The sequence below is a fragment of the Spea bombifrons genome, chromosome 4, assembly GCF_027358695.1.
Source record: "Spea bombifrons isolate aSpeBom1 chromosome 4, aSpeBom1.2.pri, whole genome shotgun sequence".
Taxonomy (NCBI): domain Eukaryota; kingdom Metazoa; phylum Chordata; class Amphibia; order Anura; family Pelobatidae; genus Spea; species Spea bombifrons.
The window spans coordinates 93,053,869-93,066,955 of record NC_071090.1 but is presented as its reverse complement, the minus strand read 5'-3'; the positions used below and the strand labels follow the sequence as shown (position 1 = coordinate 93,066,955).

The 13,087-nt window shown below is 41.9% G+C and overlaps 2 protein-coding genes across 2 annotated transcripts in view; one reads left to right on the top strand and one right to left on the bottom strand.

Moving 5' to 3' along the window:
* ITGA11 (integrin subunit alpha 11) overlaps nt 1–6,019 on the top strand; it is a 45,385-nt gene extending 39,366 nt beyond the window's left edge. The window contains exons 24-30 of the mRNA XM_053464815.1: nt 303–393; nt 878–988; nt 1,073–1,156; nt 1,312–1,422; nt 2,368–2,463; nt 3,157–3,270; nt 5,377–6,019. Of these exons, the coding sequence (XP_053320790.1) occupies nt 303–393; nt 878–988; nt 1,073–1,156; nt 1,312–1,422; nt 2,368–2,463; nt 3,157–3,270; nt 5,377–5,436 (667 nt within the window). The 3' untranslated portion in view covers nt 5,437–6,019. The remainder of the gene's footprint in view (nt 1–302; nt 394–877; nt 989–1,072; nt 1,157–1,311; nt 1,423–2,367; nt 2,464–3,156; nt 3,271–5,376) is intronic.
* A 3,223-nt stretch (nt 6,020–9,242) lies between these two features.
* On the bottom strand, nt 9,243–12,752 carry FEM1B (fem-1 homolog B). Its single transcript, XM_053463210.1, has 2 exons — nt 12,395–12,752; nt 9,243–11,990 (listed from the first exon to the last, which is right to left on the bottom strand). The coding sequence occupies exons 1-2, from the start codon at nt 12,646–12,648 to the stop codon at nt 10,355–10,357; spliced, it is 1,890 nt and encodes a 629-aa protein (XP_053319185.1). The 5' UTR covers nt 12,649–12,752; the 3' UTR covers nt 9,243–10,354.
* Nucleotides 12,753–13,087: the final 335 nt, after the last annotated feature.

Below are 13,087 nucleotides of genomic sequence, written 5' to 3'. Positions count from 1 at the left end.
TATGTTAAGAACCTGACACATTTATAGGCAGAAAATATGACTATTAAAATCAGTGCAATGCCGGAGGGTGGGGACACATGTGCGAACGCGAAAGATGGGATCCTGCGATATTGAGACACGTGTTTGTAATCAAGGGAGCATCTGGTCACTCGTGATCACAATGTCGATACATCTCCTGCACAGATACAGACCACAATAGTAAGAATTCTGGGAAATTTAAAGAATGATATCGCAGGGATGCAGAAGCCTCGGTAGTCCTGAGGTCATTGCATGGTTTTGATGTAGATTTTCTTTGTTCATAGGCATTCTACACTGGATCAATATGAAATTACCTCTGATCGATCAAAGGATCCTTATAATGCTATTGGACCTCCTTTCAACTGCACCTTTATGGTAAAGGCAAACTCCGTGTGCAATACATTAGAAAAAATCTGAATGAATTTGGTAACCTTTCATTCATAAAACATAACACACAAAAAGCTAAGATTTTAACAGCACGTTTTACTTTCAAATGGAGGTTCTAGTTGTTATATGATTAATCCTATAGTTTCACTATTCTTTACAATATGTTTACTACAATATTTGTAATACAGTATTATAAAGCCAAAATGAAATCTATACAACCCAAATAATTGTATTTTTAACTGAATACCACTATTACTTTTACTGCTCACAATAGGAAAATCACTGGGTTTTCATCTCACTTTATTAACTCTGCATTAGGATGAGGCAATTTTGCCAATCTTAAAATATTCAATTGTTCCCTGGAAGTTAATTTAGTTATATTTAGTTACATATTGCATAGTTATAGTTATATTTAGTTATAGTTGGTTATTTTAGTGTTTATGTGGAACTGAAACAGACGTCCTCTCCCCAGATCCAGAATTTAGGCTTCTTTTCTGAATATGTCAACATTGAGATCTCAGTCCCTGTGGCTACCCGTGGCGGGAACCGTCTGCTCTTCTTAAAGGACCTAATAAGTGACCAGGTGTGTTCATCTTCTGAAGCTTTAATGTATTTGTGTAAATATCTGCCAGCCATCAAAACATTTTTTTAACTCTGTATGTAACAGAATGCAGCCTGCAGCATTAGGGGGAACGGCACTGATTACCGAAGGAAACCATCTAAAGAAGATTTAAGTCACATCCCTCAGCTGGTATGTAATAGGAGTGATCCGCACTCATATTAAATCTTTGTACTAAGGACATATATTACGGGATGACAGCTAGTCTTGTCTTTAGCCTGCCACTTTTTCTTCACAGATTTAAGTAGAAATTACTAAAAATCAGTACCACTTTTCGCTTCTTTCAGAACAAGAGTAACTCAGATATTGTGTCCATTGAATGCAACCTGAATTTGGCATCAAACCATGAGGTCACATTCACCGTGCACGGGCAGCTGTGGAGGAAATCGTTCCGGGCGGTAAGAACCGGTAGCACATATGAAGTAGGAAGACGAGGCACTCCTCATCCACCTCTGGGCATAAACACTAGTCTACCGATGCTCTACAATAATGTTACTATATAATAAGCCAGCGGTACCGCGGACACAGTAAATAGAATCATAATTCTTATATATCAAAAATCTCTCTGTACACAACATTTGGGGTATGAAGTTTTACTTTACCAAACAACCCTGAGTGAGAGTATGAAGAATTTTCACCTTCACCGCCTTTTCAGCTGTAGCTCTAGAAAAACATACAATACATACAGGTCGGGACAAATATATTCCCAACCTTACTTATAGTCACGGGTTCTGTATCATTTATATTACCTGACAGGCATGTACTTACAACCAAAGCTCCTAAAGGGCTAATCGCGGTATAATGCCATTAAAATGCGCTTATGGGCAAAACGCTAGTAAAATTGCCTCTAGGAGCTGACACTGGTTATCAATTTTTGTATTTTAGTAAGCGGATGTTTTGCCGTTAATTTAGGTTTAAAAAGTTGGTGCTCTTCTGCTTGATACCAAAGTCTGTCATATATATATTATTATTATATTATAATATTATATATTATTATTAATTATTATTATTATAGAGATAGTGTAGGCTGGGTGTATGTAATCTGAACAGAGATCGGTGGGGCTTCTACTAATTGTGTCGGCCTTGGATGTCAGTTGACGAGGCCCGCAGTGATCAGTGTTAGGACTTCCTTATGGGGAATTATGCCCTGAAGCAGAGCTATATTATTGATGGGTCCCTGAGTAAGCCTCTGTGTGTGGCCCCCACTGAACACCAGAGGTTCTCCCTGTGCAATCCTCGTTTTTTTTCTGGTACCCTGAGAAATGCACAGAACTTCAGTCTTTGTGATATGTGTTAAGAATGTATGTCAAAAAAGTTTTTGAAACGTGCTTTTCTTCTTGCAGTTGAATTTCCGTTCGGTGAAACTGGTTATGTCTGCAACATTAAACCGCCAATTCCACAGTCCTTTTATTTACCCCGAGGAAGATCCTACTCGACAGGTGATGGCACGGAATGACACATATACATAATTAACACCCATGCTCATTTAAGTATGCTGTTTCACCGGTGAATTTCTTGTGGCTGTTCACTAACATTTAAAGGGGCAAGACTTTCAGTGATTATGCAAATTCTGTAAAAAAAAAAAAAAAATACATTTATTTTTTGCTTGTTAACATTAAACCATGCCTAGTTTAAATGGTTTGCATGTCTTAAATGTCAAGTTAAATAGGTTCTCTACTGCCCTCTCCTGGCCACAACTCATACCTTATCATTCCCCAAACACTCTTCATAGTGTTCATCCCCTCAAGTTCTCTCTTCCAACTACTGTTTATCAGGAATTTGAAATCATCCAGGAGAAAAGAACTTGGTTAGTAAGAATTACGTCTTTCACCGTATGGAAACACTAACTGAGAGAGAATCAAACCCTCCCACCTAGTGTTAAAAAAGCTATTTGACAGTTTGTGAAGAGTACTTATGAGGCTATGCCTGTATAATCACCGGCGGCCTTCTGGCAGCATATCATGGCACCAAATTAACATAACAGACATTATTTTTAAATAGTATCTTAAGACTGTTCACAAATGAACACAGGTATATGCACCAATTCTTAATTTCAATAGTTTGCACTCTATACGTGAATCCCCTTGCTTAAGTGCTATAGGTATTGATCCTTAGCTTATGTATTTTTTCAGATCACATTTGACATCTCCAAGCAGGAGGAATGGGATGTCCCCATATGGATTATAATCAGCAGCACATTAGGAGGACTCCTACTCCTGGCACTCTTGGTTCTGATTCTTTGGAAGGTAAGGAAACAAGACTGGGCGAATGGAGAGGTTCACGGGTATATTTACTCGGGCAGCTTCCGGGTATTGTGAGCACAGAATATCCCAGCATGGAATCATCTCCTCTTATCTGGAATGTTTGATGAAGAAAACAAAGTGTCGTTGGATCAGTATCTTGCCAAATTATTAATCTGGTTTTCGCTCTCTATCCGACAGCTCCTTGCCTTTTTCTTCCACATTGAGTCTTCTCAACTCCGCTCCTCTTTACTTTCAAAACAATTCTGCTCCATCTGCATGTCATATGGATTCAGTCCTATGTTTTACTAAAAGTTCAGCTGTCTGAGAAGCCATCTGGATGGAAAGTGAAAACCACATCTTATGCTGTGATGTTTTACCAGTCTGTAGGCTCCATAGAATAACTAAGGGGTCTAGTGGAAGGAAACACATTTATCCACTGATTTCCACTTGCAACTAGCCAGTGGTAATGTCCCTAAAATATAATACAAGATATTGTAAAGAAGACCATTCATGTCCACCCTATAAGATGTCCTTCAGTACAAGACCTTAATTAAACAGTTTAACTAGGCCCAGGACAATATATCCATTAAGACATACACTCTGATGGGCTAACTGGACCTTCTATATAAAACTTCACTCCAGAAATGATATGCCTACCTAGAAGTTGTTCTTGAATATATGATTCCACTTTACCTGTAAAGCCAATTCTCTAGTGAGGCTTCCTACAAGAGACATAGACCTGAGTCAGGATTTACCACTTCCCAGTGGAGTCTAATCAAAAAACTCCTAGATGACTCTAGAGTTGATAACTGGCATATTACATTTTGCTTTTGTTACTAAACCTTAGTGTTTACTAAGTATGTTTGGGGCATCTACGGCCATATAGAAGTAAATGTTCTATAAATGGCGCGCCATCGTATTGTTACTATTATGCCTGCACCCACATCACTGGGCAATTCTGGAAAAGCAAAATGTGTTGGGTCTGACGTCCTGTGGCTTTTTCCTTAGGGATTACTTTCATTATAAATTATTCCATAGTCTGTATATTCCACTTAGTAGGCAAAAAGAAATGGAACGGAATGACAAGTCCTGCATGTAAGATCTTGTTACAAGAGCAAGATATTATCAATACTAACAATTCAGAAGCGTTCGCAGAGTAGGTGTTCAATCCGAGAGGATAATACACGATAGAAAAGGGATTAAATGCAGGTCCTTAAATTAGGTAGAGACTTGTTAAAACTAAAAGGAACAATGCTAGTATGCTGACGTTACGTTGTGTTGTACAAGCAGAATGGGCAAAATGACAAGTGGTAAAAATGAGAGGTTAAGCAATGGAAAGAATGCGTCTCGCATCTCACGCGTTCTTTGTAGTGTCAGAATTAGCTGTTACTAAATCACTTATGTTGCCCTTAAGATGAGAGTTTAAATCTACGTCAATGTTTGTTTCTCTCCAATCTGTGTCTCTTCCCATGACTGAATCTGACTGCTAATAGAACCAGATCATTAGTTACTACCTCTCGCTCAGACACATGGAAGCATAGCATTGTTCAAAATTTCTTGGTATGCTGAAAGCCCTTCTTGTCCAACATCAGTGACTGACCTTACAAATGCTCTGCTAGATAAACGGAGAGAAATTCCTACAGAAACGCTCCATCATGTGGGAAATTTGGAAACCGTTATAGCTCCCGAGGGGAACCAGCTACATAGTAATCACTTTGTATTTAGAATGCAATGTCATAAAAGTCCCTGTTTTCTCAGTGAAGTAAAACTTCCTTACACTATATCTACAACCCTCTGGTTTTAGACTATACCCTGCTACTATAGTGTACAAAAGCCACGTCGGATCTCAATAACCACCAGCAGGTTTTCCCTCCTTCAGATGTTTCAATTATAAACGGCAACACTCCCTTACAGGTTGAACAATTTGTGCACTTGCTGGTGGGTATAGGATCAATAGCAGATTCAAGAGTTCAGGAGATGACCACAAAGCATTAGTATTAACAACAACAAGAACGCAATTCTTAAACTTCTAATGTGAATGTCTGCAAACACAGTCTGTGCTGCCATAAACATTAACTGGGTTTTCTCTTATCTCCTTTCTCTGTGTAGCTGGGATTCTTTAAACGCAGTCACCCCGAGAGAGAGGAAGAGGACAAGGTTCTGGAGTAAAGCCCAGAGGAAGGGCTTCACCTATTTAACCCTTTGTTTGCCCTTGTAAATAGTAAAAAAGTGACGGGCAGGAGGGAGACGACGGATATAATCTTAAGAACTACAAAAAAAATGGAGCGTCAAGAAAAGCCCCTTCCTGTACCAAGCCCATGATGTCTTCAGTAACTCCATTTTATTACTGAATACACCCTCAGGGAGCAGGAAAGAGGAGCTCCCTCCTTCAGGGATATGGGCCGCTATTTATTTAATGTTTACCTTCATTGGACTTTCAGCCATTGCCTGAATACGCAAAGCTCTGACAGGTTCTGCTCAGGGATTAGTCCTTCACTACCAGAAAGGTGGAGACCACTGCCCATTTCCCCAGGACCTTTCCCTAACAGACCTGGATTCTTTTTTTAAATGATAGTATTTTTCAAAACCTGCATCATTGAGACTGATGCTTATTCTATGGATGGTACGTAGGACATAACCAACTGAAAGACTGGATCAGGTCCTGAACCAAAGACACTGATCAGAGAATTGTTCTAATGTTATGGTCATACAAAAGCGCTATCATCCTCAAGACATTGACAGAACATTAAAAAAAAAACAAAACAAAAAAAAAAACACATAACCCTTACTATAAAACTGAAAACCATTCACCTGTTACTTCTTTCTATCCACAGAATATTGCCAATCTATTTATGAACTAAATTTAAGAAAAATGGGATTAAGGGGTCCAGTTCCACTAAATTTTGTTATCTAGGCGAGACCCCTCTCCCCTTCGTTGTGTATTTAAATACAAAATGTATATGTGATGAATGCCCTATGTCTGCTGTTATGGATCTCTGTAACGATGATGAAAGCACTTTAAAAATAACTGAAGATCAAATAAAAAACACTTTTCCCCAGCCATACGCAGAACAAAGCTGCTAAGAGCAGGGCTGGACAAACCCTCGGTACCAGGTAGCCACGATGTCAGTACCTAGCATTCTGTATTTTTGTGATACAACAGCACAGATCCCATCCCAGCTTTTAATCTTTTCTCTTTAGTTTCTTAAATTCTGAAAGCATCCTAAGCACCGATTGTGCCCCTGTTTACTATCGCCTTAAGCCGCAGTAACCAGCTATATCCTTATACATTAAAAGGTATGAAGAGGAGTTAGAAATCTGAAATTAATCCAGCACTGAGCCAAATTTTTATTTAAATGACTGCATTTCAGTTCAATTACTGAATTATATTTTCAAATTCTGACATTCAAAGGCACAGCCATGACATTTCATATACATTTAGCTTAATCGGGCGGTATTACCGCATTGGAATCCACCTTACAAATTCTAACACGCTTTCCGTATTCTTCTGCTCCCACATACTGCACAATTAAAAAAATGTAATAATTACTTTTCCTTATTGCTAGGACCCATATGTACCATTAACACGCTAGCCAGGTGAGCATGGGAGATCATACAAAGACACTGCACGGCCACACAAGGTTTAACTTACCCAAAAAGAAATATCAAAACTTTGACGTGACATTTTCCTTTAAGAAAAAAAAACCATGAGATATATATATATTATATATAAAAATCATAGAAAAGAAGTAGATTCAGGAATATGTGATGGAATACCTTGTTCGCATGCATTGGCCAGTGCTGATGATAAGCATTTCTTTATTTGCCAACAGATATTCTGTGGAGAGAACGATTGTTACTGTAAATCTGTTTCTAGTGACATTCAGCTCAAATCCCCAGCCCTTGTTGCTAATGTTTAGCGTTTACGGAGTCACATCCAACGCGGTGAGAACCCGCTGGAAGTAAGAGAAAGCAAACCGTGCACCTTCATCTCTGCAAAGGAAAGTTGCAATTCTCCCCACTGCCGTGGCATAGTAAATGTTACTGACGTGCTTGGTTTTGTATTTTGTGGTATTTAAAACAATTAAATATTATTTTAAAGTTGGCCGATCTATTTTGGGGGGGGGGCAATATGGAACGTATCCAGTAAGCATGGCAGCAAACCAATGATTTGCTACAATTAGAACCTACCGATCTATTAGTAAAGCCATAGCGGTATAATACATAAGACATGTACATTAAGGTCATTTGCTTCCAGGTGAAGCACTATCTCACTGCTGCAGCCTGCTGAATTAGTAGTACGTTTTGCTTGAGTCTGTAAAGGTGGGAAAGCTTATAAGTCCTATACATGGTGCTTAACTGTCACCAAGCATTGGAATTGTAAGCATCGCACCAAGAGGGCTGACAAGTCTCCCAAAGAAAACATTTAAAAGGGACACTCCAGCCATCATATGCATATGAAAACAGAAAAGGGCTCCAGGCACTCAAGGGTTCCATCAGGCAGATTTATTGAAGGAGAAAACCAACAACGTTTCGACCTCACGATGAGATCTTTATCAAAGTCGAAACGTTGTTGGTAACCCTTTTCTATTTTGATTTACTGGGGAGCTGGCCCTTCTTGGCACAGCTAAGCACCTGAGTTCCTGTGGGGAGTGTGTGCAGATTCCTGATTTCGGTGATCATATGCATATGGACATCAAAGTGCATTGTCTGTTTTGTAAATGAATTTGCCCCTTTCCCCACCCCCAGCTTAATGCCCTGCAAGAGATGGGTTTGGCCAAATATCTCCCTGCATGTGATGCACTCCAGTGCTGGCTCTGCTGAACGCTGTGTGCGTACACAATAGATACGAATGCACATATGTAAAGTCTTCCTATTTATTTCAATGGGTGCCCTTTCCTGCCACTGATTGACAGCTGAAGTAACCAATTGGTGGCAAGAAACTTTGGATCATAACAACAGAAGCAGGAAGATTTTGCTTGTAATTAATGCTTGTGCCATTTTGCGTGCACACAAGGTATCAGCATCCACACAAGAACTCCAATATGCATTTAATATGAAAATGGAACTGAAGTGAACCATTAATGTAAATCTTTGTTAATAATTCATGAGAAATCCCATGGAAGCACAGAGGCAACGGATTCTTCCCCGAAGCCCGGAGGCAGTTTTAAGTGGCTTATCTGTGATTAAGAAGTGTAGAGAGAAAACGATAGCAATGAAAGGGTAGAAAACATTTTACTCAGAAAAAGAAAACACAAAATGGGATGTTTTATAAGATTTATATATCAGATGGAACCAAGGAATTTCCGCATACAGATTTAAATTTATACCTGAGAGACATTCCAGGATTTGTATGTAACCGGTTGCATGATCCCAAACTCTAGCATGCATTACTAACCTTGATAAGCACTGATCAAAACATTAGCAACTCATTGTATGGCAATAACAGAGAAGCCCCCTTTTACATCATGCCATTTATTAATGGAATAAGGCACTAAAGGTTACCAGCAAGTTCCCCTATATTTCACCGACCCTATACGGGGTAAATGGTGTGCTAACCCATGAGTGTCACAAAGGCATAAAAACCTGGAACTGGATCCAGCCCAATAAGCAGTTCTGGATTAACAGGAACGTTATCCAAACTGTATAGCATACAGTCACGGTTTCATGAAAGTAATCATACTGAAGCCGGATGAGAAGTTAACCCAGTGGAGAATGCCATACTACAGCCAGTGCCCAAGACAGAAAAGGCGGAAGCACGTGTTACATTCATCCTGTTGGGCTGCATGGCTGAAGTCACACTGCAAAGAGATGGCTTCATTGGTATATTATCAGTACCAAGAGAGGAGCACAATAATGCTGTTGGAAACAATCAGTAAAAAGAACTAGTATTATGGAACTACAATAACCCTCCATATAGTATGGCCTTGAAAGTAGAGCTGGGGAACAAATGGTCCGGCGTAAGATAACAAAACATGCTAAAGGGTGCAGTCTACAACACCTTGAGGTCCATTGTGGCCCAGTACTGCCGTCAAAGGAATGCAAATAAGGAAACCACATTCATCATTTTCTTCCAGTACGCCGAGTAAGAGATTCCCTTCCATGAGTTTATACATCCCACAAGAGGCCGGTCAGCACTTTACATGAGCTGGTCAGCAATATGTGACATCTATGCGTGTGTCCTGGAAAACATGTCCAACATGGTCATCTTCTCCAGTTAGGCTGATAGTTCTACTCTACCCTGAATATAATCTTATGTTCCCACCAACACATTAAGGAGTAAATAAAATGTTAATTACATTGAGCACCAGTCTGGTCAGAAGGCTTGCATGGTGGCCAATGTAACGCCATGATGCACGCTGCTTATTCAGAGTACACAATGGTCCGTGTCTTCTAGGCCACCAAAAGCAATGAGTTTGCTGGCTTCATATAAGCACATTATCACAGAACTTTCTAACCAGAGTTCTGAGAATCCTGATTTAAGTCAGCGAGGACAGTTTAAAACGTTGACCTGTCCTTTTAGAATTGGAGAAGAGCTCACTTGGGTTGTGCCGATTTTGGCAATTATTTTGCATTACAGTGACAACACGTCACAAGCTGATTTCAATAATAACCCTAACTTAAAATATATAAATTAAAAATAAAATCTTTTTTTTCCCTATTTCCATGATTTCAGGACTGTAGAAAGAGCGATTTAAAAAAAATCCTCAGAGGAAATGTGTGTTTTTTAAAATACATTTGTTTAACAATAAAACTCCAAATGAATATAAATTAAAAATACATGTGTTTTGTGAATCCTATCGGCGTACCCAGTCTTGACAGAAATATGACATCAACCTCAGCACCTTATGTCTCAAAGACCTTTGAGCAATAGTCTGGAAGCAGCTTCCCTGTATAGACGCCTGTTTAACAGGACAGGGATACACCGGTCACTGAAAATGCAGGGAACACGAACTTCATACTATTGAAGAGGTCATATTGTTGGCTATTGCAGGAGAAAAAGGGACCCTCAGGAATTATTCACATCTAGCCCTGAAAATACTCAGAAGGACTGAAAAAAATATATATAATTTCTCCATATAAGCATTCAATGAAATTCCACAAACTCCTCCAGACTCCTGGGAATTTGATTATGATATTTGATATTGTGGAGTCTCACAGCACGAGCTGCCAGGCACTTTAAGCTCAGCTTCATCTGCGTTTTTAGTAGAATTTCAGATACCCCAGTGGTACTTCTATCCAGCGGGGTCTTCTTCTCTTTATTAGTCATGTCTGTGTGGGCCCCGGCCTCCACTAGACTAATTATGATGGAATGCAGCGTGAGAAAGTCACTAATGGGACGGTTATACTGAACAATCACGTGCAGCGGGCTGTTACCGGCATTATCGGTGGCATTCACGTCTGCCCCACAGTCTATAAGCAGTTTCGCCACTTGGGCACTGGGGAAGCTGCAAACGTCATTTGTGTGAAAATCATCCACCGGGGTGCTAGAGTCTACAGCCAAGTGCAGAAGGCTACAGCCTTCCCGGGTGCGAGGGTCTAGATGCACCAACCGGTAGATCTGCTTGTTGATACAAGACTGTTCCTCCTCTGAACATCGTGTTTTTGTGGAGATGCAGACGAGGTAGAGAAAAGTATAAAGATTGCACTCGTGGTTTTCCACTGCTGAGTGGGCATCAGGCTCCTGGGGATTCCGAATCCGTGATACCCCACGCTCTATTTCCAGAACACTGCATTTCAGTACGCTCTCCACATCATATGCCTTGACGGGCTCGTTGAGATGGATCATCTGGGAAAACACCTGCGCGAATCTCAGAAGGTCTTTGTGTGTGTTTCGGTTTCCCTTTTGACGCAGCTGCAGGGCATGCAACCACAACTTAATACAGTGTTCAAATTCCATGTTATCTGCGTACACAGCCCCTCTGTATATGATCGGGTGTGACACATCAATGTTGTCGGATCCAAGTATCCGTTCACGCACGATCAAGCCCTCCATGTGTAAAGCATCAGCGTCATGTCTGATAGCATCCAACTCCTGCGGGTTGCGACACTCTGTTCTCATTCCATACGCCTCAATAGGAGGTAGAACCTCCTTACGGAGAATGTTGGCAGGATCTCTGAAGCGTTCCAGCATGGCTAGATACAAATACTGGTAGGTCTTGGTGATGTTGTAATTCTCCCGGTCATTGGCAAAGGAGGCGCCCAAAAGCTCCAGCGCCTCCACGCGGCTCTCCGCATCACAATCAGAATGCTGAAGAAGAAGCTCCACCACCTCAGCCTTGCAGCTCTCAGCCGCGACTTTAAGAGGGGTCATTCCATGGCCGTTGACCACCATGGTTGCTTTACACTTCACCAGCTCGCGAACAATGTCCAAGTGTCCAGCCTCTGCTGCAAAATGCAGAGCCGTAGCTCCGCAGTGAGCCCTAGCATTTGGGTCGGCTTTCTGTTCCAAGAGGTAACGCACAACGTCAGCGTGGCCCTTGTAGGCAGCGATCATCAGGCACGTGTTGTCGTACTTGTTGGCGATGCCGATGTTCGCATTGTTCTCCACAAGGAAGCGCACGATGTCCAGCCTGCCGTCGAAGCACGCGGCCCGTAGAGGGGTAGAGTTGGTGACGGTTGTGTGGTTCACGTTGGCTCCGTGGCTCACCAGCAGCTTCACCACCTCGTAGTGTCCGGCTCCGGCCGCGCACCACAGAGCTGTAGCTCCGTCGATAACATATCTGCGGGATATAAATATATTTATAAGCCTGTTCCAACGCAGCACAGCCGCCTTAAAACATTTAAAAAGGGAGTCATAACTAGCGTTTCTAATCACCTACAGAAACATACAGGTAACCATGGCAGCATCAGCTGTAGTGTTTACTAGAAGTTTTTTAGACTCACACAAGCTTTTTGGGACCTCAGAAGTCTCTTCTTTAGGTGGTATTAGACCTCTCCCATGGGGCAAACATCTCTAAGGTTACATCTTTAACTTGGCTCCATTACAGACGCCGCTCTCTCTATAAGCATTACGGCTTTATCCATTTCCCATTAACATCAGCTACGTGGATGCGTTGTGTTATTCTAGCCTGGTGCCTGACACGCGTGTCCGCGCCAGCCCCGGTCCCCGTGTTATCATCCTCACCCATCAAAGCGCACGGTGCCGGTTTGCTGCGTATCCACCCGGTAATGCTCTAGCAGGAGACGCACCACCTTGCTGTGCCCATTGCGGGCGGCGATGATAAGCGGGGTGGATCTTTGTCCGCCATGCTGAGTGACAGAGCCCAGCAGAGTCCGGATCTCCGACTCCGTCCGATTCAGCAAAAGGGCAGCCAAAGTCAGGACCCGACCCTCAGCCGCCGCTTTATACACATAGCCGGCCAGCCCGTCCAGGGCCATCCCGGGGCTGCAGCAGGAAGACCGACGATCCCCACTTCCTGTTCGTTCACGGAAGTGTACGCCGGAGAATGTATCCACTTTACTTTGGTTCCGGGAGTCCCCAGCTTTGCAGTCTGAGGCTCTGAGCGGTTGTTGTGTCTAAATTACGTCGGGACTCCTGGCGTCGGCTTCCTATTGTACAGATAAATTAGCGGGCTGTATCCATCCTCTGACGTATCTTGAAACCTCATTACTAAAAGGAACAGCTGACGGTTTCAGGGATGGGGTGCAGGATTAGGGGACCCTTTCCAATTTACAATAGGGATTGGTGCTAAAAGAACCATAAACGTGTTTAGGTGGGAAGACTACGCCTGATGACCCTAGGCTGGATATTCTTTATATATACTCCGTATCGGCGGGACAGCCCGTGTATCCTGCGGCTGTTGCTTGCACGTCTTTC

What these genes read in the sequence shown, in the direction of transcription:
- FEM1B (XM_053463210.1), bottom strand. Translation starts at nt 12,648, where the DNA reads ATGGCCCTGGACGGGCTGGCCGGCTATGTGTATAAAGCGGCGGCTGAG. An exon ending in GGCACCGTGCGCTTTGATGG is followed by an intron (nt 11,991 to 12,394) that starts GTGAGGATGATA and finishes TATATCCCGCAG; the next exon opens with ATATGTTATCGACGGAGCTA.